Source organism: Archocentrus centrarchus, chromosome 5 (genome assembly GCF_007364275.1).
Source record: "Archocentrus centrarchus isolate MPI-CPG fArcCen1 chromosome 5, fArcCen1, whole genome shotgun sequence".
Lineage (NCBI taxonomy): Eukaryota > Metazoa > Chordata > Actinopteri > Cichliformes > Cichlidae > Archocentrus > Archocentrus centrarchus.
Window position 1 is genome coordinate 29,245,452 of NC_044350.1, and position 25,982 is coordinate 29,271,433.

At 39.8% G+C, this 25,982-nt stretch overlaps 1 protein-coding gene across 1 annotated transcript in view; it reads left to right on the top strand.

Moving 5' to 3' along the window:
• The first annotated feature begins 3,331 nt into the window (after positions 1-3,331).
• Positions 3,332-25,982, top strand: part of magi3b (membrane associated guanylate kinase, WW and PDZ domain containing 3b) — a 130,002-nt gene continuing 107,351 nt past the window's right edge. Inside the window, 1 exon segment of the mRNA XM_030729017.1 lies at positions 3,332-4,271. Within this exon segment, the coding sequence (XP_030584877.1) occupies positions 3,965-4,271 (307 nt within the window). The 5' untranslated portion in view covers positions 3,332-3,964.

Genomic DNA, 25,982 nt, shown 5'->3' on the forward strand with positions numbered 1-25,982 from the left:
ACAAGGTATGTGTACATAAAAAAAAAGGGTGGTGAGGGTAAATACCCAAAAGTACGTGCAAAGATCTGAGGCAAAAAGAGCTACCTTTCTTGAAGTCTGATCAACTACATTTTCTTAACTGCCATGGTGCTGCTGGCCCAATTAGAATAGCCAATGGCAGGAAACTGCAAATCAACACAGAAAGGCACATGCTGACCAGCTGGACCACCCAGAACCTTTTTACTGGACACTGTGACTGAAAGATAAAGGTTAATGATAACTGCTGCACCATCATACCATCCTGCCTGGCAATGTAGTTATTATAAGCTTCTGAATATACACCGATCAAGCATTATGACTAGTGACTGGTGAAGTGAACAACACTGATTATCTCTTCATCATGACACCTGCTGGTGGGATATAGTAGGGATGCAACAAGCATGTTCTCCTCAAAGTTGATGTGTTAGAAACAGGAAAAATGGGCAAGCGCGAGGATTTAAGTGAGTTTAGCAAGGGCCAAATTGTGATGGCTAAATGGCTGGGTCAGAGCATCTCTAAAACTGCAGCTCTTGTGGGGTGTTCATGGTCTGCAGTTTTCAGCATCTATCAAAAGTGGTCCAAGGAAGGAACGTTGGTGAACCAGCAACAGGGATTTGAGCAGCAAAGGCTCACTGATGCACATGTGGAGCAAAGGCTGGCCTGTGTAGTCAAATCCAACAGATAAGCTACTGTAGCTCAAATTGCCACAAAAGTTCACGCTGGCTCTAATAGAAAGGTTTCAGAATACACTGTGCATTGCAGTTTGTTGCAAACAGGGCTGCATAGCTGCACACCAGTCAGATTCTGAATTCTTGTAGAGCATACACTAAAAAATGAAATGAAATAAAATTTAAAAAATATAGTATGGAGATGAAATGGTTTTCCAGATCTTTTGATTCTTTTCTATGTACATTCGTTCAGGCCTTTTTTGGAAATGTTTATACAAATCTTACAAGATTTTGAATTCACAATGATATGTGACAGAGAAAAGCAGAAATTGGCTTTTCCCACCTTTAAATCTGAGAACTGACCCCATTTAGTTTCAGTAGTTTCAGGTGTCTGTGATGCGATCTGTCTGTGATGCGATCTGTCTGTGATGCGATCTGTCTGTGATGCGATCTGTCGTTACTGCGACAGCAGGAGTCCTGGGAGAAAAATAAAATCACGTGCTAGAAGGATTTGATTTTGCTCACAAATAGATACAGAAACTACATGATTCATGGGCACACCATGGATTGGTTTAAAAGGCCAAAACATCTATAATCTGGATTTAGTCATGTGACGCTAACACAAAGCCAGCTAATATGGGCTTTAAAAAAAAAAATGTTAGTCATGAGTCTTGACTTTAAGAAAAAGTGCTCTTTTTTCCCACCTGCATATATAGTAGAATCTGTGGATATAAAATGGACAATTTTTCAGCCTTTTTAAAGTTTGTTTGGATCTCTACTGCACTCCCCGAACCCGATCAAAGACATGAAAGCACTGTTAATCATCTCCTACTAGCCAGCGAATTATTCAGCACAGTGTCCATGGTGGCAACTCTATTTTTTTAAACACAGACTTCTAACAGATCACAGCCAGAGAATAGAAACAACTGCAGATTCATACAGGCTACAGATGGTACAGTATGTTCCCATCTTCCAGTCATAAAGTTAATGAGCTCTACTGGCATCCTCACATGGCACATTTCACTGTCCTATTGAAGAGGTTCTGCCAAAACCAAACTGGGCATCATGTTCAATATGTCGTGAAACAACAGCCACTCATCGCCATAAATAATGAAACATATACAAGCTTTAATGCACTTCTAGAGCTACACTAAACCAAGTCACTTCTGCAACATCCTGCATTGTATTATGAACATCCGGTCATCGTAAATCCAACATTTAAAGACAATGGAGGTGTTATACTGTCACACAGTGGATAGCAACACACTTACTTGATTGTAAACATAACAAACCCATGCTCTGAAGATGAAATGTGTTGCCTTGTGGATGCAGGTGGGAGTGCAGCTTCCCCCTTGAGTAAAAGGTCAGGTTTACAGCACTGGAGCTATTTACATGATAATAATCTGAATCTCTTAAAGAAATGCACTGTGATGCCATTTTTGTTGCCTTGTGGATCAACAAGTAAAGAACAGTACAGTAGTTTTGTGTTTTTCTGATTTTTGTCAGCACTTATCCTTTGTCTACTCTCCCCTGTAGTTTGTTTTGTCCTGCTTGCTCTCGGTCTCTCTTCTCTTTTCTCTCTTTGCCTTCCCCTCATTCCCAACCGGCTGCAGCAGATGGGTCCCTGAGCCTGGTTCTGCTGGAGGTTTCTTTATGTTCCTCCCCACTGATAACATGTACTTGCTCAAAAAAAGATTTACCTTAAAATGCCTTGAGACAACTGTTGTGAACTGGCAGCATACAAAGCTGAGCTGAGATTATAACTATAATATATTATAATAACTATAATTCCTAATAAAATAATTAATGTAACTTGGAACCAGGTACGCTGCAGAAAAGGGTGCACTGATTAAATAAATAAACTCTGAGTTATGAGATATGAGTCTTAAATATATTTAAGACTCATAAAAAATAAGACCTAATGTTACTGTCTACAGTAGGCAAGAACAAATAGCGTTGTTATTGAAATGCAAGACGTTTTAATGCCTTGTAAAACTTGTTTGAAAGAAACGAATTCCCTTTAAACCATTTCAAGATGAGCAGCTGCCCCAACAGCCCAGTAAATGCACAAATTAAAAGCTACTGTTAAAAACAAAAAGCAAAACTGTGTATTAGTCTGCTTGGATTAAAATCAATCTAATCATTATCGTGTGGATAATGCAGGGAAAAAGTGCTGGTGCAGAACTTTTCACATCAGTAGATGGCGCAGTGTAGACATTCATTTCGGAGATTAAAAACTGCCTCCCCAAGCATACCTCATTCATAACAAATGCAGGGTCATAATTAGGTGTAATTTGTTTTGCACGCTTAATATTCGGATTACATGCTTTGTACGTTTCAATTAGCCCCATGTGTAACCCCTATTCCGGCTAATACTACAAGACGAGTCTCATTTTATGTACAAAGTATTGCAAATAAATCATAATGCTACTCGTTTTTTTTCAGGAACTAAGATGACATCAGGTTACTCTGAACATTGTTGCTCTGGTACAGTAGCCTATGCTGTGCAGGTCTTATTTATTTATTTAATTTTTATGTTGTACCACCTCACACCGGAGGATGGAGCCAGCATTAGAGTCTAGAAAACACTGCTGCTGCTGCTGCTGAGCGTAAAGGGGGAGTTTCGGAGCTTGGCAACATCTCTCTTGGCGGTGCCAGGTGTGTTCAAACCTGTAGCAGACAAACGCTCGCAGATGTCTTTCAGCTCAGTCATCATGGGCTGGATCTCAAAAGCCTAAACCGCCAACCGGTAAAGGCTGCCGCCCGTCTATTTTCAGCCTGCCCACAGGTATGAGGGATTTCTCATTGACGCACTAAATTTCAGCGACAGACACTCCACGATCTATCGCCGAGTAAGTAAAAAATATTCTCTGTTTACATTTTTGTAGTGCTTCACTTTGCGAGGCTCCTCTACAAGACGAAAAGAAGCGCGGATATGGTTCCAGAGTAGCGACGGAGAGCATAAAACCTTGATTGTCTTCTTGTTAACCATATCGCTGCATGCAGTCAACTCTCCTGTTTTACGCACAGAAAGCGCTCGGAATTATTGCAACCAAGGCAACTGTGCGCACACTGGAGCATAAGCCCGTGGGATGACAGAGCTCAGCGGCAAATTCACGGGTGAACATAAGCCTCACAAATGTCAAAAAGATGAAATCCCCAGCAGGTCGCGGGAATAACTCAGGACGGTTTATTAGGCCGCGTCACTTCGCGCTCATTTAACAAACCAAAGCGACTCCTACCAGTTAGATTGTTAGTTATTTGAAAAGGGGATAACCATGTCTAGAACATTGAAGAAGAAGAAACACTGGTCCACTAAAGTGGTGGAGTGCGCCGTGTCATGGGGGAACCTGGGAGACTTTGGCTCCGTGGTGGAGGTCCTCGGAGGAGCAGAGCTTGGACAGTTCCCCTACCTGGGCCAGATGAAGCTGGACGTGCTGGTGTGTCACGTCGGGAAGCTGCCATACTACGGCGACGTTCTGCTGGAGGTGAACGGGACGCCTGTCAGTGGACTTACAAACCGGGACACACTGGCTGTCATTCGCCACTTTCGGGAACCGATTCGCTTGAAGACCGTCAAACCAGGTGCGTCCAATACTTTCAAATCTCATCGCTACTGTTGCTGTGCAACTTGAGCGTTTTGATACTTGGCATACAGTAAACATAGTAACTCTCATTATTATACACACCACATATACATATACTATATACAGCTCAGTGATGAGCTACCTGTTACTACCTGTGTGTGATCATCACAACTACATAAACATTGATATAACAAAATATTTTACAGAACGCATTTTTTTAATGACTTACAATGTAAAAATTTACTGGCCACCTCAAAATAAAAAAAAATAAAAAACAGTTAAGAATAGTAGTCTATGCCTGTCCACCCCCAACTGCATAATTCTTAAAGGATATCCCAGACTTCAACTATAAATCTCCTGCTGCCTCAGAGGATCTAAGTGGCCGATTTGCTCACCACTCTCTTTGGGAGATCAAATAGTGATAATGGTAATAATGGAATGTAGCCCAGTAGCTTCTAAGCTAAGTGCACTTACGTGCATAGAAAGAAGGCCTAATTACATCCATCCATTATTCAAGCTTATTTGCTGCCTATTGGACAGAAGTTGGGGTGGGTGACTGCTCCATGTTTTATCCCACTGTCCTGTCATTTCCCAAGCAGCTCTCCAAGGATGTTGGCTTCAACATCCCAACTCTTGTTTTAATACTGGAATGGCTTGGCGATGCTCCTGCTTCTGTATTGGGGCTCTGACCCAACCTCAGGTGAAGGGTTTTGGTGAGACTGGTAGTACAGATTTGTGTTGATAAGTGAGAGGGAGATGACTTTACTTTGACTACACGCTGGAGCTAGAATGTCTAAACAACAACTACTAAGGCTGGTGAAAAGGTTACATCAGCAGCAGCAGCAGCAGCTGAGCCTGAGGACCTCAGGCCAGAATCCCAGAAGATCAGCCGTATGTGTGCACATGTATACTTGCAGTGTGTCTATGTGCATGTGAGTTTTTTCATCCTTAGCAGTATTCCTGTATTTTTAACTTAATAATGTTTTATATCTTCTACAAGCAAACTAAATAAATACATACATAAAATTAAAAACAAAAGAAAAACAGCCTAGATCCATGAATCCAGAGCCTACTAGTGCAGATGCACATGAAGGTGTGTGTATTTCATAGCTTTACACTCTACAGAGCTCCTTACACCATGCTCTCTGCCCCACTAACCAAGGATGATTAATAAAGGGCATGGAGGAATGATAGAGCAAGGCCGGGAGAGAGAGACAGTAGGAGAGAGGGAAGCAGAAGGAGAGAGACATAAAGGGAGACGGGGAGAAAATCGGCTCTGCCTTTGGCTCCAGGCTTGACTCCCACGCAAGGCTGTTTTGGTCTTTAAAGCTCACAGGGAAGTAATAGGTGGCAAAGATGGCAAAATTCCTTGTCACATATTTCTTCACTGTCATCCTTACAAGTCTGACCTAGATGCCCATACGCTCATTCATTAGCATGGTCTTCAGTGTTCCTTTAGCAAAAAAAGACCTCACAAAGCCTCCTGGCATCAGCTTACAGATGGGGATTGTTATATTACATGATGATGTATTGTGTATCTGTGCACATCTGTGCTGTCTGTATACATTCCTGTGAGGTAGCCTCATGTTTAATTCACACCTCTTGCATAATTGAGTTAGCGAGTGGATTTTCTCCACTCTGATGGAAGCAATAAGTCTAGATCAGCTGTTATCAGGAAGCCCACTAAGCCACAATAATGGTGGGCAGCGGCAGGAGTAGACAGAGTCCCTAGGACTGCCAGATGTTCTACTCTACTCTTCCCAGTTTCCTCTTGTGCTCTGCCTGCTTTGCCCTCTGGAGCTGGTGGGCATCCTGCGATGCTAACATCTGGGGCGAAGTAAGGAGGGAAGATGGAGAGTTTGCAGAGATGCAAAGACAGAAATGGGAATTTGAGGAAACAATAGAGTGGGGATGCAAGATGCAAGTCTCTGTGGGGGCTATTATCTGTCTTAGCCATTGATCGAAAAGGAATGTGAGCTGAAAGAGTTGCACAAAGTATTTCACTTAGTTTTCTATAGCTTGTTTTGGTGCATTATAGTATATTCCCGAGGGGCTGTCTAGAGGCTTCTCTCGCATGCATGCTCACATACACACTCCTTTACTGTTCCAATAAAGAAGTTCAGACTATGCCTTTGCTAAGACGCCACAAGCTGGATGTGCCCATTTGGTATCTTTGATTAAGCTGGGAGATGCCTGTATTAGAAGCTTTGCGCTTGGAACAGGAATCTATTTCTGCCGGTACCCCCAGCTAAAGAGCGGAAAAGATGTCTGATGAACAGCTTTATGATTGGCATCCCAGAATTCCCTTTCCGCTGCTCAGTTATTATCTGCTGTGCCTCCTATATGTTTGCAGCTTCAGTCACTGTGCAATCAAACATACTTGCAACCTGTAACCATTTATATGCAGCTGAATAGGTGATGACTCTGACATCAAATGAATAATTTCACATTGCAGTACACAGTGGAGCTAGTGCAACAAGCCCTCGTTTGTCTTTTGGAAGGCTAATATTATCTGTATGAAACACATGTAAACAAGGCCCTGCTTTAAAATTGATGCACCCTCCTTCTTCTTTGTCTCTGGCAGTTTGAGACGGTTTCATAATAAATATAGTCATGAAATCTACTGTAACAGCACTCACCAGATTGCAGGTTGGTTTAAATGAAATGGTAATTAAGTGAAATGCTCAAACATCTCTGCGGTGTGTGAATAACATTAGTTTGATTTGGAGACGATATTCATTTGATCTTAATTGATTTCAATAATTGTTGTTTTTAATTGTTGCTGTGATAGTGGGAACGTAGCAAGTCTGTAAAATGGCTTAATACATCTGTTCCTGTAAGCTGCAGAGTTTCAGAGGCCAATTTTGTTCTTTATTGTCTTTCAATTTTGAACTCAAATTACATAATTGAGTTTGCACAAAGCTGCAGTAATTCTGCTATTGATAACACTTTCTTGCTTGCTCTTGATCACAGTTTGATTTACCTGATTCTACTCATACAGCAGCATATTTTCCATTTACCAGCTGTTGATGCCAGTACAGAAAAACACAGAGTGACATGAGCCCCTAAGCCCCTGTATCAAGCAGCAATAATGAGTGTGGGTTAATCACATTAATGCACCTCTCATATCAGAAAGTGCCTCTCAATGGAATCATCTTCCTGACAGGCGATGCTTTGTCACTGCGAAGAGATTTGCAGTTGGCTGCAAAAAAACGGAGGATTGAGTGAGAGTGGGAATGCATCAGCCCAGAGAGCCTGGTCAAATAACTAGAGACATCTGTTCTTGCCTCAGAGATGTTTCTGACAGTCAGCTGAATGAAGCAGGAGAGCCATCGTGTACACCGCTCCTTTGGAATAGAACACGTAACAAAGTAATTCAAGGCTGAATGAGCTCTTTCTTAGTGCGTTTAAAGTGATTATGAGTGTTTTTATAGAGATTCAGTCAGACATCAGCTCTGTTTTTAATCTGCTTTCGCATGGGAACTGATCCCGCTGATCTGCTATTGGATTATCGACTCTCTGGTGCTTATTTAGCTACTTTTTGTACTTTGTGATTTTAAGTTGTGCTGCTGTTTTGCTCGGTGTGTTCTGTATAACCTGCTTCAAGACCTCAAATAAATATTGTTTATTGGAAATAAATATTGTTAATCAGATTGTTGTTTGTTGGCTAGAGAAAAACTGCATGAGGAAAGAGGTGCACTGATACATGCAATAAACTGTAGGTAGTGGTGAACTCTTATTGGCTTCATTAATAATTTAAGATGAAGGTAATGCTGAATATTGAAAATGAAAACTTCACAAATCTTTGCTGGACGCTTATATGAAATATAAGCATAATATTTCATCAGCCAGTCTGCTGGCTCCTTCTGAATTTATTAAAAGCACCACAGAGCTGCTATCATCAAATGGATGAGCTTAAAGAACCTTACCTGTGATTTTGTACAGTATGTTTTATGTTTGTATCTAATTACTGCTGTTTTCTAAAGCAGGCTGTAGTGTTTTAGACCCACCACCACCACCATACAGGTTTCCATGCTTTTCGGTTCTTTTAAATGAAATATAAAAATCACCCCCAGAGAGTTTTTATAAACGTTATTATAACAGTGTATGCGTTTATTGTTGCCTTATATGACTGTGTGGTAACAGCAAATAGATTTTTCACTCACAACTGAACAGTGGCGACATAACTTTAATGGCAACAAAAGCGGACAAAATATTCGCTCTGATGGTTTAGTAGGTTTTAGCTTTGATTCTCATTCTGTTCTGAAATGACTGCTACAAACACAAAGCTAAAATAGGGTTTCTGTTGTTTGCACAAAGTTGTTTAAAAGGTACCAAAATCTTGCTATGGACAAAACTACAAAACTACTTTCTTTCAACTACATACAATAAACCTCTGATGTGATCGGGAGAATCGGGCTGGGAATCTGTCCAAAGTTGTCCTTTTTCAGTTCTGCCACACAACAGGAAATAGTCTCTTTAAAACAAGGAAAGGAAACCCAATGCCCACTCGATGATGTGAATTCACTGGACAATTACCTGTGCAATTGCCACATGGGTGCAGTTGGACATCACACAGACTTTGTACTAGGGAGCTGACAGGCTAAAGACTTTTCAATTTCCAATCCAACCGAGTTGTTCTCACCTGTGTAAAAATGGCTATAAAGTCTTTCTGATGTTGCTCAGCTGTCGTGGAGATGGATCTGTTCACTACTGAGATGTTTTTTTAAAGGTGTGACTCCCAGTCACCACCAGAGTGGTGTGTTGTTATTAGACTTTTGTGCTAGGTGTGGGTTGGCTATAATAAACACCACGTTCAAGCATAAAGTGACTCATAAGTATGCTTGGTACCATAGCACATTACCCAAAGGAGTGATTGACTTTGCTGTTGTGTTACCTGATCTGAGGCTGTATGTCTTGGACACAGGTGAGGAGAGGAGTAGAGGTGCAAACTGATCACCACCTAGTGGTGAGGTTGATCAGATGGTGGGGAAGGTTGCTGGACAGACCTGGCATAAACAAATGAGTAGTGAGGACAAACTGGGAGCGTCTGGTGGAGGCCCCGTCTGTAGGCGCTAACTCCCTCGTCTGGTAGGATTTCTTTTGAATTTGAGGTTGGGGACATAGAGTCTGAATGGGCTGCGTTCAGGAGCTCCACTGCTGAGGTGGCCAGCAGGAGCTGTGATTATATGGTCATTGCGCCTGTTGTGGCAACAACCTGAGGACCCACTGGTGGAGGAGGCTTTTCAGGGTTGGTTGGCCTGGGGTTCTCCTGATGCAGCAGACAGTTATGGGAGGGCCAAAAGGGCTGCGACCTTTGCAGTTGTGAAAGTAAAACCTTGGGTGTGGGAGGAGTTTGGGAAGGCCACTTTTTTAGAGGGCCCCAAGCTGGTCAGTGACTCAGGAAGGGAAAACAGGTTTTGACTCAGGCTGTGTGTAGTTGGGGAGGAGAACTGCTGACTTGGACTGGGGATATTGTTGGGCAGCACTTTGAGGAACTCCTGCACCCCACCAAAACATCCTGTGTGGGGGAGGCAGAGCCTGAAGACTCACCAATTACACTGGCAGAGTTCGCTGGGGTAGTTCATTAACTCTGTGGTGGCAAGGCACCAGGTTTGAATGAGAGCCACCCTGAAATACTAAAGGCTCTGGACACTGTGGGGCTGTCTTGGTTGACACACCTCTTTAATGTCACGTGGAAGTCAAAGATCTGGATGGATCTCAGACTAGAGCTGCTGCTCCTGCATGTCAAAAGGAGCCAATTGAAGTGCTCAGGGCATCTGGTTAAGATGCCTCCTGGACGCCTCCCTTTGGAGGTTTTCCATGTGTGCCCAACTGGGAGAAGACCTTGGGGTAGATCCAGAACCCACTTGACCTGGGAATGCCTCAGGATCCTCCAGGGGTAACTAGAAAGTGTGACTGGGGAGGATGTCTGGAATACCCTGCTTAGCCTGCTGCCGACAGATGGATGGATTCCCAGTCACAGTTGCAAGTAATAGGGAGTACCTCTGTAGTTAATCAGTCAGAAGGGGAAATGAAATGAGTGGAAATACCAGAGTGGAAAAATGAAAAATCTAAATGAGTAAAATGTGCTTGTACTGAGAAAGAGAACACACAAACTGGATTATCTTTAGTGTGTTTATTGTCACACAAAAAACGCTGCACTAACACCTATGATAAGTTAAATGCACAAACTTTACCTCATGCTTATTTGAGCAAAGAGGTTTAAACTCAGGTCAAACAATTGAAGCATCAGCTAGAGGTAAACTTAAAAAATCAATTATTACACTGCATCCTGAGAGGGATGTAATTATGGGTTCCTACACTTCTTTGTGCTAAACCGTCTTATAGAAATTAAGAAACTGCATATGAAAAAACTGGACCTGGTGCTAGAGGTGAAGCCAGGTGATTGCCAAAGCCAGCAGGTTTCATCATGTGGGATGTGCATCTAAAATGTTACAACAATAACTACCTTTATGCAGAGTATGGTTAAATACCATCCACTTTAAAGTCATTTTAAAAGTACAGGAGTATTATTGAGAGGTGGTTTTGATAGAGAGATATTTGAGTGCATCTAAATGTTGCTTACAGGTATGTAAAACAAAAAACTCCTTTAAAGCTTCAATCAGGTGCTGATGATCTGTCAGTTGTAATACTTAACCCCTACCAGTGTTTGGGATGAGAAGCACAGCAGCAAACGTTTATTTTTTTCTCAAGCCATCCTGTTGTGTTAATACCACTATGCTGCTGGCATGTCACCATGCTTATCAGCCAGCGTGGGTTTGTTGGTGCTGCACAGGGACACTTGAGAAAGACTGTCAAACAATAAATACAAGACAGTTGCCACAGCACCCGAGTCTGACAATTAGCAGGAGTGCTGTTCCATCTTTGAATATTGTCAACCTTCTAACCTCGCCTCATTAATGCCTCACTAACTTCTGTTGCTCTCTCTGTACTTACTTTCCCTGTTCACTTTTGTGGCGATATTTCTGTGAGGGTTTTAATCTTCTGTTGAAAGATTGTAGAAATAGCTCAAACATTGTACAACGTCATCTTTCAAAAGCTGCATTAAAATCTAATCAGCAGGAAATGTCTATTTTTCTTTCAATTTAATTTATTTCTTTGTAACCAGTTCATGCATTTTGTATCTATTTGGCTTTTTTTCACTATATCATACAAGGCTTTTTGTTGACATGCAGCTTGTTTGTCCTCTGTGACTCTCATCAACCAGCTCCCATATGTGCCCAAGGCAGCTGTCACGCTTGTAGTGAAGTACTCCTGTCTTACCTCACACAAGCACCCATGCAGAGAGAGAGAGAGAGAGAGAGAGAGAGAGGGTTTTTCCCCCCTAAATTATGATTACAATAATGTATATTAATTTTAGGATGCAATTGCAGTTTTCTTTTTTCTTCATGTGACCTGATAATACCGCTTTTTGCAGATTCCATTTTATTTTCTAACTACAATTCACAGCATAAAAAAATTAGATTTCACAGTTTTCCTCCACATTGCAGAAGTTCCAGATTCTCACTGAAACAACTGGAAATAAAGTGCGCTTCTATTGGAAAAAGGTGAAAATAATTAACTGAAAACAAGTTGATGTACACCTATCTTTACCTGGCATATTTTTTTACCTTATCAAACAAAAGCAGGTGCAACAGAGTCATATAACAAAACGAATGTCAGTTAATCACTCAAAGACTAAACACTAATTTGCTAATCCCAATCTTACTTTAACCTTCAACCCAAAATTTAATGATTTATACATTAGAGACTTGCTTTTTGTATCCTATAAAAATTTGAAAACCTACAGTGTGATTATGCTGACAGATTTATATCACATATACACTGAATGTGTCCTCAAATTCATATTTTTTCCCCAGAAAGACTTCCCTTAACTCAATACATGCATCAACCAGGAAATCTGGCAGCCTGATAGAGAGAAGAAATTGGTTACATTTTGGTGGATGTGAGGTGTTTTCCAACATAAAATGATTAATAAATGAAAAGCAGTTCTTTTAAACAAGTAATGTAAAACTTGTCTACAGTGATGGTGCTCGCTCTTGCATTCTAGTTTTTATATCTCTCATGCATTTAAGGGCACTCTCATATCTTTTTTTCTCCCATCTTTTTGAAAGACATGAAAAAAAATATATGAGGTAAATGAATGTCTCTAATAACAAGCATAATTGCCAAGTGTGTTTTTTCTGCATCCAAACCAACTGGTAGTTTTGTTTTTGGCAATCTAAGATATCAAGAGCAATATCAGTGCAGTATTGCACCATTTTCCTAATAATGTTACAGCAAAGCAGAGCTGCCAAATCCCATAGCATCCTATGAGAGCTGACTCTCTTATGTCTAAGAGTGTGTTTGTGGAGGTGGAGGAGTGGGAGTTGGCGGGAAGGGGGGGTTGGGAGGAGGCGAAATGCGACTACAACACAAACAAGCGTAAAGTTGCTCCCACCCCTACTCAAAGTCCTCAATAATTCAGTTATACCAGTGCGGGATACTCCACTGTGCATGTGCGTGTGCATGTGTAAGTGCGCGGTATCTTGTAGTATTAGTGTAAAGCTGTAGGATACAGTGAAAAGGCATAGCATGACTCCTGGTCCCCAGCCCTCTCATTATTCCCACTTTAATCAAATTGGTGCTGCTCTTGTCACACTCTCCACTAGCACCTGCAACAATCTCAACACTAACAGGACTCTTGATTAGATGGTTTAGAGCTGGAACTGCGTGTTTTGAAATCAATGATGAAGAGTGTTTTGTGGTGATTGCCATGCAGATGTGAAATGTACAGTGTGTGCAGAAATCTTTGTGGCTAGGCTTGTATTGACAGATGTAGGGGTGGATGAAGTGGCCGGTGAACTGTAATTTCTAGCTGATTTCAACACATTGCAAACAACCACCTTTTAATTTTTTTTTTTTTTTAATCTTAGGATTAATGTCTTAACTAACAAAACACATCTGTATAATAGGTATAATGTCAAACTTCTTGTAATGAAGTTATTTTGACCCTGCTGCATTCAGGGAAAAAAACTTAGTATGAATTGTTTCTTCTGCATCTGAGTATCCCTGCCGACATGGAAGAAAAGCAGAACTATTATGGTTATATATTGTATGTAATACAGAGGGAGTAGAGAGTGGTGGACAGAGGTCATAGTGGCAGTGTTTAATGAGTATGTTTGGTAGAGAGATGGGAAGGAAATAGAGAGAGGATTCCTCCCACTCAGATCTATACTATGTGGAAAAAAAAAAAAAACTAAAACAAAACATTATTGGACGTTGCATCTTCCGCACTATAGAACTGTGTATCTAATTGCATTGTCTACAGTAGCTTACAGTAGCATCAGTCATAAAGCCATAAAGCATACAAATAGTATTTGGGTGTTTACAATATGTACAGTTTCCTCTGGGATATTTTTTATCTTTGCTAGGTTCTGGGGGATTTCACTTCCTCCACCCTTTCGGTCTCTGTTCCAATTAAAGACTGTTGTCTTCTTAAATGCCTGTTAGCGCTCGTACGGCGATATAATGACTAATTCTAATCCTGGCCCCATAAATATGTATTTATTGTGGGTTATAAAAATCATGTTCTGTATTTGTTGTGTGTTGTGGGCTCTAATGGAACAACTTATTTGCAGTTGGGGTTGGGCTTCGCTGCTGACTGAGCAGACGAGGAGTAATGGGCACTGAAAATATTTTTTGCATTGACCTGCATCCTATTTGGCCTCATTACCCATTGTTCCTTCTGAACTCTTTTCTCTGCTCCTATCTCCCCATCACTATGGCCATGAGCCTTATTTACTACATGAAACTGAAATCTGTCATTCATTACTCTTTTTCCGAATGTACTGTCTATACAAATTGTCTATTTATACAGTAAATGCACAGATACTTGGCAGACAGCACTATTACCTGATAGTATCATAAAATGGTATAAAATATCATTTTGTCTCCCAGAAGCCAGAGAAGCCTGTTTTATAGGATAATACCAGGAGTAAAAAAAAATCCAGAAAGGATGTTTTTTTGTAATGTGATATTGCTAAAATTATTATTATTATTATTTTCTGGGTACATCAGTCACATCCTGTCAACGTGAAACTAAATTTGGGAAACAACATAATGGTTTGGATGTTACCGTCTTTTGGATGAGCATTGTCTCTGTCAGTGTCAGCAGATTAGAGGGGATGGCTGGTGAGGAGTCACTCATTGGTCTGAGAGACTTGTTTATTTTACCAGAGGCACAGCAGCCATACGGCCGCTGACTGACCCGGCGCGTGAAGGACGTTATCTTTATGCAACAATGATTGCTACATGCAGTTGTCTCTGCAGCCCCTTCAGCTGCGCTCAGCGATTGCACATTTAGCCAGTGTGTCACTTCCCACCTTCCTATTATACAGATGTGCATTATCCTCAAAATGGGGTTTTATCACTGCAAGATAGGGGCTCAGGTCACCTCTAGACCGCTCACAGGTAATGGGCCTTGACATCTGAATTAGGCTGCTCTTTCATAGGGTGATTAGCAAGTAGCTTATGATTCTGGGGAGATGTTGATAGGCTGACATAAACAGGCAGGGGCGATGAGCCGGTCGGTTGCTCTCTCTGTGGCTCATGATGGGAGGCTTGCCAGTAATATGGTTCATCATGAAGTGGTCACGGTATGGTTTTGCAGCTGACAGTGGGTGGGATGGAGGGGGTGACGGGGGACAGTGCGATTATGTGTTTACACTGGTGATTTAGCCACTCTGAGTATATAATTTTCATTAGCCAGCACTGCAGTCTGAGCAGAGAACCAAGCTGATGCCCCCGTAAACTTTATGAATAGCAGAGCTTTAAATTTTATACCAAAATCCTTTTCCTGTCTCTGTATCTTGGCTGTGTGACTGGCTGGCCCAGCTGTTACGCTTATCCTTCCCCCAGCTCTTTTATTATTCCTTGGCTGTGTGATTCGCTGTGTGCTTGTGGCGGCAGGGGAACGGCTGGCTTTGTAGAATCTTAATAGCGGTGAGCTAGTGCCAAGCTTTCCATTCGCCGCTCGCTGCAGGCGTGTGACTGAATGCCAATGAGACATTAGGGTTGAAACAGGATGGATCAGGCCAGGCCATGGCAGGCAGTATCTGAGTGGCTGTAGAGCCCTTTACCAGGTGAAGTGCGCACGTGTCGGCTCCCAGAGGGTTCACAGCAAGAGGCGCCCTGTGTCTTAGGGTTATCTCAATGCACCTAATCATCAGAATACACTGTATCTTGTGCTTCTCTGTCAAGAGTGAGATAATCTAAGTGCATTCTGTTTGTCTTTGACTCTGTGTTGCTTTCTCTGTAACATACTGCCCTCGAAAGTGAAGATGTTAGATTAGACCTGTTAGATTCTGATTCAGTCATTATATGGAGATTACATTAAAGCTGATGACCACTGAAGTATCTTCTCTTCTCTTCTCTTCTCTTCTCTTCTCTTCTCTTCTCTTCTCTTCTCTTCTCTTCTCAGACTTGGGTAATAAATATGACGATAATTTACCAAAGAATGCAATCATTTGTAAGACTGTTTTTTAAGCTTGTCCTTGTGATACCACTGTTTGTACTGCAGCCTCTGTTTGGATATAATCTCCTCACAATTGCTTATCAACACAAATTATTTATTGTTACCTCTGTATAATTTTAAGACCCTGAATAAAAATGGTATTTTGCACTATCACTGCAGTTTTATAACAGTGCAAAATACCATTTTCTTGCCCAGCTGCACTATTTGGTTTATATTTGATGTATAGTTGTGTTCAGCCTGATCATATAAGTAACCATTGGTTAACTAAATGGTTGTGTTTGCTGAATGCTCAACCAGACATCTGAATTTAAAAAAAAAAAAAAAACCCAAACTGATGGTTTTCTAAAGGATTTTTATCCTATTTTTCAAATTGCACCTCTGTTACCTAATCAAAGCAAAGATGGCAGCTTGCCAGCCACCTGGATTACAACAGCAAAGGCAGGGATGACTGAAGCACACACATGCAGGTGTGCATGCGTATGTGCGTGCACATTAATAGATGTCTGTGTTCTCTCAAAGTCTTGAAAAAAAGGAAACACAGGCTGTCGACAGCAATGCCGGACCTGTTAATGTACTACAAATGGAGATTTGCATTATTTCTGTCTTTTTGTACATGCACACATACACCATTGGCACATTAATTTGTCTCTTTCACAGCATGCACGTGGTGCTCCACATGACGCAGATGTTGTTAACAGTAGGGTGGAATGATGGGTGGATGCAGAAGGCCCAGTTACCCAGTCACTGCCTAATCTGATTACAGACAGCTTCACACGGTCATCCTGACTGACTGATGAAGGGCATTAGAGGAAGGACAGATGGATGAGCCGCGGTTGTTAACAGCTGTGGTTAAGTCTATTGTGTAATGTACAGTTTTGGTATTGTAAGAGGAAGGGAGGTGCTCACATTCCAATGATGGTACCATCAACACGACCGTGTGATGTTGCAGTTTTTAAGCATTTGAAATGAAGAATTCATGTTTTGTAAAAGCTTATCTTAATACATCAGCCCTTAATGATTAACATTTTCCATAAATCACCCAGCCAGCAGGGTTTGGCGATCATCTGTTGCAGTGATGCTTTGGCTGATGTTGTTTATAATGCCACTTCCCTCACTGTATGCACAAAGAAGTAGGAAGACAAGGGTATTTGTATCACATTGTATATAGGAGATATTTCACAGTTGATTAATTAGCTAAACAAAATCAAGAAGCAGAGTGGCCTGTGGTGATTATCATCAAGTTTGTTGTGTTTTTCAGCCTCTCCAACCAACCGCCGTCAAACATGTGACTTCATCGCAGCTTGTAAGAGTAATAGGTGGAGACGAGTGGTGGCAGCTGCTGGTGGAGGAGCTCTCTGTCAGATTTGCAGGGAAACAAAGAAATCGCACTGATGGAAGAAAATGTTGCGCTCTTTTCTGTGAAATTTGGTAGTAAATGTAAAAAAAAATTTGGAGGATTTAACTTGTGGATGACCACAATCTACTGATGAGGATTTTCTTTTGAAAACCCCTCATAAGGTGCAAATAATTTAAAAGCACATATTACTGAGCAAATCAAAACATCAGATGTTAATCTGGGAGCTTTATTGTGTATTGTGAACTATATATCCAGCAACACAATGAGGACAAGGGGATGTTTACCACTGTCTTGCATCACCTCTTAGTTGAGCGCTCGCTGAGCATTCGGAACAGAGTACAATACTTGTAGTTTTATATAATATTATAATATATAAAATACAGTACAGCATAAATTGCAAAGCACTGAGAGAGCTATTTAGTGGTGTGATAAAACTGGATTAAAAGCGCAATCATGTACCGCTACATTAGGTGTGACAGTTGTTAAGAATAGTGAAAGCTTTCTTGATGTGTTTAAGGATTAAACACTGTCAGCGACAATGACCGTCCACATCTAATTTAGACTCATTTAAATATGAAGCTTGCTTTCATAAAGTGGCTGTTTTTAAATTAATTATATAAAATTATTTTAAATCCAAGCTTCCAGAATGCCTAGGGATGCAGACCAACCTTAGCATGCAAATTATACTGATGAAACTGCCCAGGTTTCTTTTTGAAAAAGAGTGAAAATCCTATTTCAAAGCATTAAATAAACATCTGAAATCCGAAGGATCGGAGCTGTTGCAAACTAAGCCCCATAATTAAATAAAACAGGTTTAAAAAAAAAACTGTATAGAGTTTTTTTTTTTTGGTTTTTTTTTGGTTTTAGAGTCAACATAAAAGCCAATAACATAAAAGTTTGTTTCCCAGGTAAAACACTAAAGTAAGCCTTTGAAATAGTTTTATTGGTGTGGATAAAAAGAGAGCATCATCAATTAAAATCTCATTTGTCATCATGGCCACCACCGCCGCCGCTGCTGCTTCATTTTGTGCGCTTACTGTGTGTGAGACTCTGAGGATTTGTTTCTCACACTGGGCTGCGTCAGCCTCTTTGATTCACCTGCATTTGAAACAAACTTTAGATCATATAGCTGTATTTGCACTAAATATAACATGTCAGTTTTGTATATAGCATGCATTAAGCGCGAGTGCAGACATCACCACCCTTGAAATTAAAACATATCTCTGTGGTCATAAAAGCAGGCGCTGCTGACAGGCTTTTAGACTGTCTGTGTGGCAAATTGTCCAATAAAATGTAAAAAATTGACTATTCTCCTCTGTTAACTTTTCTTCCTTTGTTCAAGGACTTGCTGTTCTCTGCTCTGCTGCACTCTGGTCTGTGTCTGCAATTGTGTGCACTATGCCGGTGATTCATCACAAATTGTGGTTATACCTCTGAAATTTTGATACAGATCTGTTGGTTCCTCCTGTGTTTCTTCTCTCCATTTCTGAACTCAAGTTCAGGCCTGTTGTGTTGCAGACACATTTAGTGAGCAGTTAGGTTTCTCGCATAACAGCTGTTTTTGTTGGAGGATCTAACAAAGCACCTTATTGTATAAACTATTACATCATCAGGTGACAGAAAGCTACGCATTTACAACATATAAACAATCATTGTCTTGATCGCCAGATTATTTTCCTGCTTATTCAGCTGGGGTCAGGGAGGGCCGGAGGTTATCACGGCTGACGTTGGGCAAGAGATTGGATACGCAGTCGCATACACAGCTGCCTAACATGCATTTTTATTGGACTCTGGGAGGGAAGCGACAACAGCTAAGCCACCACAATGCTGCCCTTTTGTCTTTTTGTCTAAATCTTTCCAAAGATCTAAGGTAACATCATTACATCAAATATGGTGCTAGTTCAGGAAGGCCACAAAGTAATGGTCCTGGCAGATCAGCTGATCTCAATGCCACCCACGTCAGCTGATGGCTCAGCTGATTTACCTTTGAGCATCCAATCAGAAAATCTTACACAGTTGTTGAACATTTTGAGCCACTTTGAAACCCATGTCCACTCCAGCTCCACCTTTCATGTTGTGTCTTGCTTAATCACTGTCATATCTGTTGTCTTGCTGCTGCTCTCCGGGCATCTGGCAGAGAGCACACTGAAAGGTGGGAAGGTCCCAGAATAGACCCATACCACCAAATATAAACAACTACACACGGAAATAATCTTTTTTTGACTATAATGGTCCTGACAAACATTCATTCAGTTCAAATATTAAATGCATTCTTTTTACTGCTTGCTTAAACACTACAGAATTGTTGCAGATTAAGTTGACTTACAGTAAATTTGTAATTGTTTCAGCACTACGCAGTTGTTTGTATTTCCCTATGCATTACTGTAAACCTCAATACTCAAAACAAAAAGAGCCTCTAAAAAAACAAAACATCAAATCTCTACATCCATTATTTTTGAAGACTAAACTTTGTGCAACCTAGTTATTTACTACCTCAGAAATTGTTAGTTTTCATACTGGGGGATGGGTCTGTGCTTTGGCGCTTCAGGCCAGATGATGCAGTGTGGCATTATGATCTCTCCTCTGATTCATAACAGACTGAGCCAGTTTGTGTTTTGACATGGCTGACTCTGACCCCGAGCCCCAGTCTGTCTGGATGGGTGTTTTTATACCTGGCTGAGCAGCCCTGCCATTGGCATTCACCCACACATGAATGTACCTACAAACAAATCCAAAAAGACACATTCGCATAGGCACACACAAATGTGTTCACATGCACACGCAAAACTTTTAGGTTGGATGTGATGAAGATGGAAGTCAGCAAAAGGCAGTCCAGCTGTCCATCAAGTTGAGGTTTATTTTCACATAACTTGTGTCGTGTGATGGGTAATATTTACTTTGAAATGAGAACCAAAGCCTGACATGAGCGATATTAATTTTATCATGGCAAGTGTGTGATTGTGGCTGTCTGCAGGCTGACATTTGAACAGTTAATAAAACAGAAAAGGCTTCTCAACGTCGAGGCCAGCAGAGGCAGTGCTTCTAAGTTAATTTAAAATATGAATGATGAAAATGGCATTTTTAGCTCTCTATGATATTGTGAAATGAGTGTTCAGACCCATCCTTTCCTTGTTTGGTTCTGTCATATTCAATAATGCATAGAATTACTTATGAGGATACATTTTTGGGCATTATTAAATTAAGGGAAATCGAATCTTGCATGCAAGTGAATCGCAAATTACAGACTCCCCTCTATTTTACACTTCATATGATATCCAATTAATAAAAAAAGAATGAGTCAGAAAGCTTGTATTGTTTCGCTCTTCCTCAAAAACACAGCAACAGCCTCATGTGGAGAATCCCGCTGCCTAATGTCTGACATGTCATGAATGTATTTAAAATTAAAGCATTGCTGTCTGTCTCAACAAGTTAATTTTTTAATTATAAATATATATATAAATATATATATCCAGCTCATTTAAAGGGACAGTTTACCCCAATCATTCCTCTGCCCTGTAATAATCCTTATCCATTTAGACACTTTTGGTTTCCCAGTTTTGATAAGTTGGTAATAAGTTGATAAGTTTGATTAGTTGTAAAACAGCTAACTGATCATCTGCAGAGGAACGGTTTATTTGAAGAGTTTAAGTCAGGTTTCAGAATTCATCACAGTACAGAAACAGCATTAGTGAAGGTTACAAATGACAGGTTACAGCCTCTGACAGTGGATTCATCTCTGTTCTTGTCCTGTTGGACCTCAGTGCAGCTTTTGATACTGTTGACCATAACATTTTATTACAGAGATTAGAGCATGCCATAGGTATTAAAGGTACTGTGCTGCAGTGGTTTGAATCATATTTATCTAACAGACTCTAATTTGTTAGGGTAAACAGGGAGTCTTCTTCACACACTAAAGTTAATTATGGAGTTCCACAGGGTTCTGTGCTAGGACCAATTTTATTTACATTATACACGCTTCCCTTAGGCAGTATTATTAGAAAGCACTGCATAAATTTTCATTGTAATGCAGATGATACTCAGCTTTATCTATCGATGAAGCCAGATGACAAATATCAATTAGTTAAACTGCAGGAATGTCTTAAAGACATTAAGGCCTGGATGACCTCTAATTTCACTGATAAAAATGATTCTGGGGTGAAGTAAATCTAACATAACTGAATCTGTGAAATCAACAATAAAAAATCAAGTTAGTATCTTTACACAAATATACATAGTATTGAGGTCAAAAACATTTGTTCAAGATACAAGACATTGTAAGTTTTTTCAGAAAATAAATTTTTTAAGTACTGAGAGCCAATCTTTTTAAGTTCATCCACACAACAAAAAATAATCTTGTTATCTTTACTGCGTTTTATCTGCGTTGTTTATTTGGTATAGACCCTTTTCACATGACGTCACACAACTTCCGTTCGGCCTCGATGCTGGGGATCTTTACTTCCGGTGGATGGAGTTTACGCAGTCTAATACATTTGCCACAAATACGATATTAGGATATACTATGACATGCAGACAAGTTTTCACTGACAACATGTTCAAAACTGGACAAAGGCTACAAATTCTTCATTGAACATTATGGAGGTACGTGTTTTTGTCTTTTCTAGCTGTTAATTAATAGGATACCATTAGTCAGTTTGTTAGCTAGCTAACATTACATGACCTTTCTGCTTTGCAAATAGAACGTTTTTAAGCTCTAATCTTGATCAGGTCCTTATAGTATATCCAGGGTTGCAACCTGTCACCATAAATAAGCAATCGTTTGTTATTTGGCAGTTAAATGTGGTTTCCCGGTGCTGTCTGAGCGTCCTGCAGTTTCGGTTGCCTACAGACACCAGTTATGCTAATAGATTAACAGTAAATAAATAAATATTCTCAAAAAACTATATATATATATATATATATATATATAGCCCCCAGCTATTTGAAGATGGTAATACATTTCTAAGACAAACATAAGAGTGAATAGTATGCATTGCTTTTCATATATGCCCTGTATATTATCTTTGCCAATTTATAATAAAATTTTACTATTAAAATTTGCAGCAGCTTAAACTAACTATTAAAAGAGTTACAAATATGTACAGAGAGGTGATTAGTGTGACTGTCCTAGTTTGCAAGGTCTCATGACATAATGAAATCTATGTTCAAATTTACATATCTCACTTTGCAGGTCCTCTGCCAGATCCTAACATCATGGCCAGCAGGGAGAAGCTGAAAGACACACGTCCACAAGCAGGGATATACAAGCTGCTGCATGGACTTGAGGGGGATGAGGAGTTTATCCTCGCAATGAGACAGAGACTTGATCATTTCTAACATGACATCTACATGGATGTCTTCTTAAGTTGGAAACCCTGAGGAATTTAGTTTAATGTTGTAGTGCCTTTCGTAAATACATTTTCTCTGCCAATGCAAAATGGACTTAAATTGCGTATGTACTTCACACACACACACACATATATATTTTTTTCAACAATCATTGCTCCATGTACAGTGTTTAATAGAATTATTAAATGTTTGCAAGAAACTGCCACAAATTTTGTTGTATTTTATGTTTCCCCTGTTCTACCACTTTAATCTCAGTGCTTTTATTTAGCTTGTATTTTGTATAATATCTTGAGCTAGCTATTTGATTCATGGAACCCATGTTGAAGCCAGGGAGCCGAACTGAACACATGAGTCAACAGTTCTTTACTCTGTTGCCTGTTTTACTTGTCAGATGTTTCTAGAAGATTCAAATGATTCTCCTTTGATAGGAGAAAGTTTGGGAAAAAGCATCTTTTTTTAATACGTGCTGTTTTGATTTGCTGTAGTATGTGTTTCTAATCTGATACGGAAAAAAGATCCTGATGGCTTCAAAATAAAACAAGTGGCACAAAAAAGTGATAATTTCTGACATGAGAAATGCTTTTTTCCCCCAATATCACTCCCTTGCTTATGAAGTTTTTGTCATTATCAGGCTAGCAATTCAGATAAGATTGAATACATGTTCAATATGAAATGCTACTTTAAAATAACTCTTATTTTATGTTAGGGATAGTAAAATAGTGAATAGAATCAGTATTTGTGCTCAATCTGTAATAAATTAAATAAATTTCACTTTCATAAATAATTGTAGATATCTAAAAAAATATATATAGAAATGCAAATGGGGTGGCTGTAGCTCAGGTGGTAGAGCAGGTCACCTACACATCAGAAGGTCAGCGGTTCGATTCCCGGCTCCTCCGGGCTGCATGTCAAAGAATCCATTGGCAAAATACTGAACCCCAAGTTGCGCTCTGACACAAGCATTGGAGTATGAATGTGTTTGAATGTTAAACAATAAAAGCACTTAGCTTAGTTACTTGTGGAAGTGAATGGGTAAATGTGAACATGTTGTATGAGTGCTCACACAGAGTAGAAAAGCACTATATAAGAACTAGTCCATTTACCAAATAGTTATGCTTTACATGTACCTGCAAAAATCAAGTTAATTCTACTTAAGAAAAATCATTAGATCCATTTAACAAAATGAAGTAATTTATACAAAGGTTTTTTTGGTTTGATCTACATAATGAAATGAAGTTGCTTTTACTTGCAAATTTCATTTACTACATTGAAAAAGTTGAGTGATTTATACAAAGTTTAGTTTTGCTTAATCTACTTAACAAAATTAAGTTCACTTTACTTGGATTTTATATTTCATGTAAAGAAATAAGTAAGTACTTTAAACACAGAAAAGTCTTGCTTGATCAACATAAATAAATTATGCAAATAGTTGCCTTAATTTTATTATGTAGATAGGGCAGGATATTTTTATCAGTGTTCCTGCTTCTAAATTCAGATAAAATTGAAGTTCTTGTACTCAGCCCAACAAATCTTAGAAACATGGTGTCAAACCAGATACTTACTCTGGATGGCATTACTTTGGCCTCCAGTAACACTGTGAGAAATCTTGGAGTCATTTTTGACCAGGATATGTCCTTCAATGCACATAGTAAACAAATATGTAGGACCGCTTTTTTGCATTTGCGCAATATTTCTAAAATTAGAAACATCCTTTCTAAGAGTGATGCTGAAAAGCTAATTCATGCATTTCATTATTTCACTTCTCCTCACATACAAGATCTTGAATAATCAGGCCCCATCTTATCTCAAAGACCTTATAGTACCGTATCACCCCAATAGAGCACTGCTGGCTTACTTGTGGTTCCTAGGATACTTAAGAGTAGAATGGGAGGCAGAGCCTTCAGATTTCTCGGTATTACTGTAGGGTCTTTACCCACAATACAAAGCTCCTTGAGGCGACTGTTTGTTGTGATTTGGCGCTATATAAATAAAATTGAATTGAATTGATATCGTTTGAGATACCACCTCTAGAGACGTCTGTGTTCTCCCGAATATGACGGAAGCAGTTGGCACTTGTCTTGTGGTGTTCAAATTGCCAATGAAATACATTTTAAAAACTATCTACATCTGTCAACTGAAAGAAGCCAGCTGCTAGATAACATTACAGCTATGCTGAGATGGGATGTTAATGTTCCTATATTGTCACGCTGTCACTAACTTGAGCCTCTCGTCATGGTTAGATTGATGCTTTTGTTGGATGCAGCTGGCGATAAGAGATAATAGTTCCTCCATGGATTTTTTATTTTATTTTAATTTTATTTTTGGATTAAACAGGTAATGATTTCTGAAAAAGAATGTTGTTGCTTTTGGCACTTTGAGTACCACAAGACAAGGCAGACATTTCTACAGTGGATATCTCAAAATCTGGACAACTCATACCACAATAATTTTATAACAGGAAGAAGAAGAATATTTATTTTTGGGGTGAACTGTGCCTTTTAATTTATGGAAGTCATTTATAACTATGTCAAGAGTTGCAAATGTCCATTATAAATTGCATATTCATGTCAAAAAGTACAGATGCATATAAGGACCAGAAATCTGTTGCAACCCCCCCCCCCCCAAAAAAAAAAAAAAAAAAAAAAAAAAACTAAACTAAACACTTTACTCTGGAGAGATTTGTGAAAAGAAATAACAAATATCCAATTTTCATATTGATAAAAATCCCATTTGGTTTGAGCAGTGCAGACTTATATCTCTATATTTGTGAGTCAGATGCCCTGGGAAGACCTCAGCAGTTTGAATTTTTAGATTGTATTAACAGTAAAAGGATGCAAGATTGAAAGAACAATACAACCCAGGAAAAGAGTCCATTTGGCAAGCTATTTCACACAATGTCCCAGGCTCACAGCCGCATACCAAAGCAATTTTGTTTCTCTGGAACACAAACAAAAATTGATCTGTGTAAATAGACTGGATTACTGTTGCACTGGAGGGGCCTAACAGAGGAACACAGACAAATATATCCACTTATCCTTCTGTCCATCCATCTATCCATCTGTCCATTCAGCCATCCAATGAGACATAGTTTTTTTCTGTCAGGGATGTTGCTCAGTGTGACAGGCTTATTGACAGGCCAAGGAGGAGCTCAGGATTATGGGAGTAGAGGACATCATGAGTGCTTGTCAGACTGATGTGGAGGGTAAGGCTTACATGCTGTCAACAGGCTGAACACACCTCAGTGGCATGTGTGGAATTCATGCGGCTGCACTTTGACACAGAGAGAGAGAGCTTTTTGATGAAAACCAGTTGAACCAGTATCACCTTGAGACATGCACTGTTGCAGTTGGATTTTGGTGTTTATGTATCTGTCTGGAAGAAGGATAGATGTATGCAAGCTGATTTAATTGCTTAATTGACCTTTAAAAGGGAAAGAAAGAAGCTATTTAATAACTTCATGGTCTGGT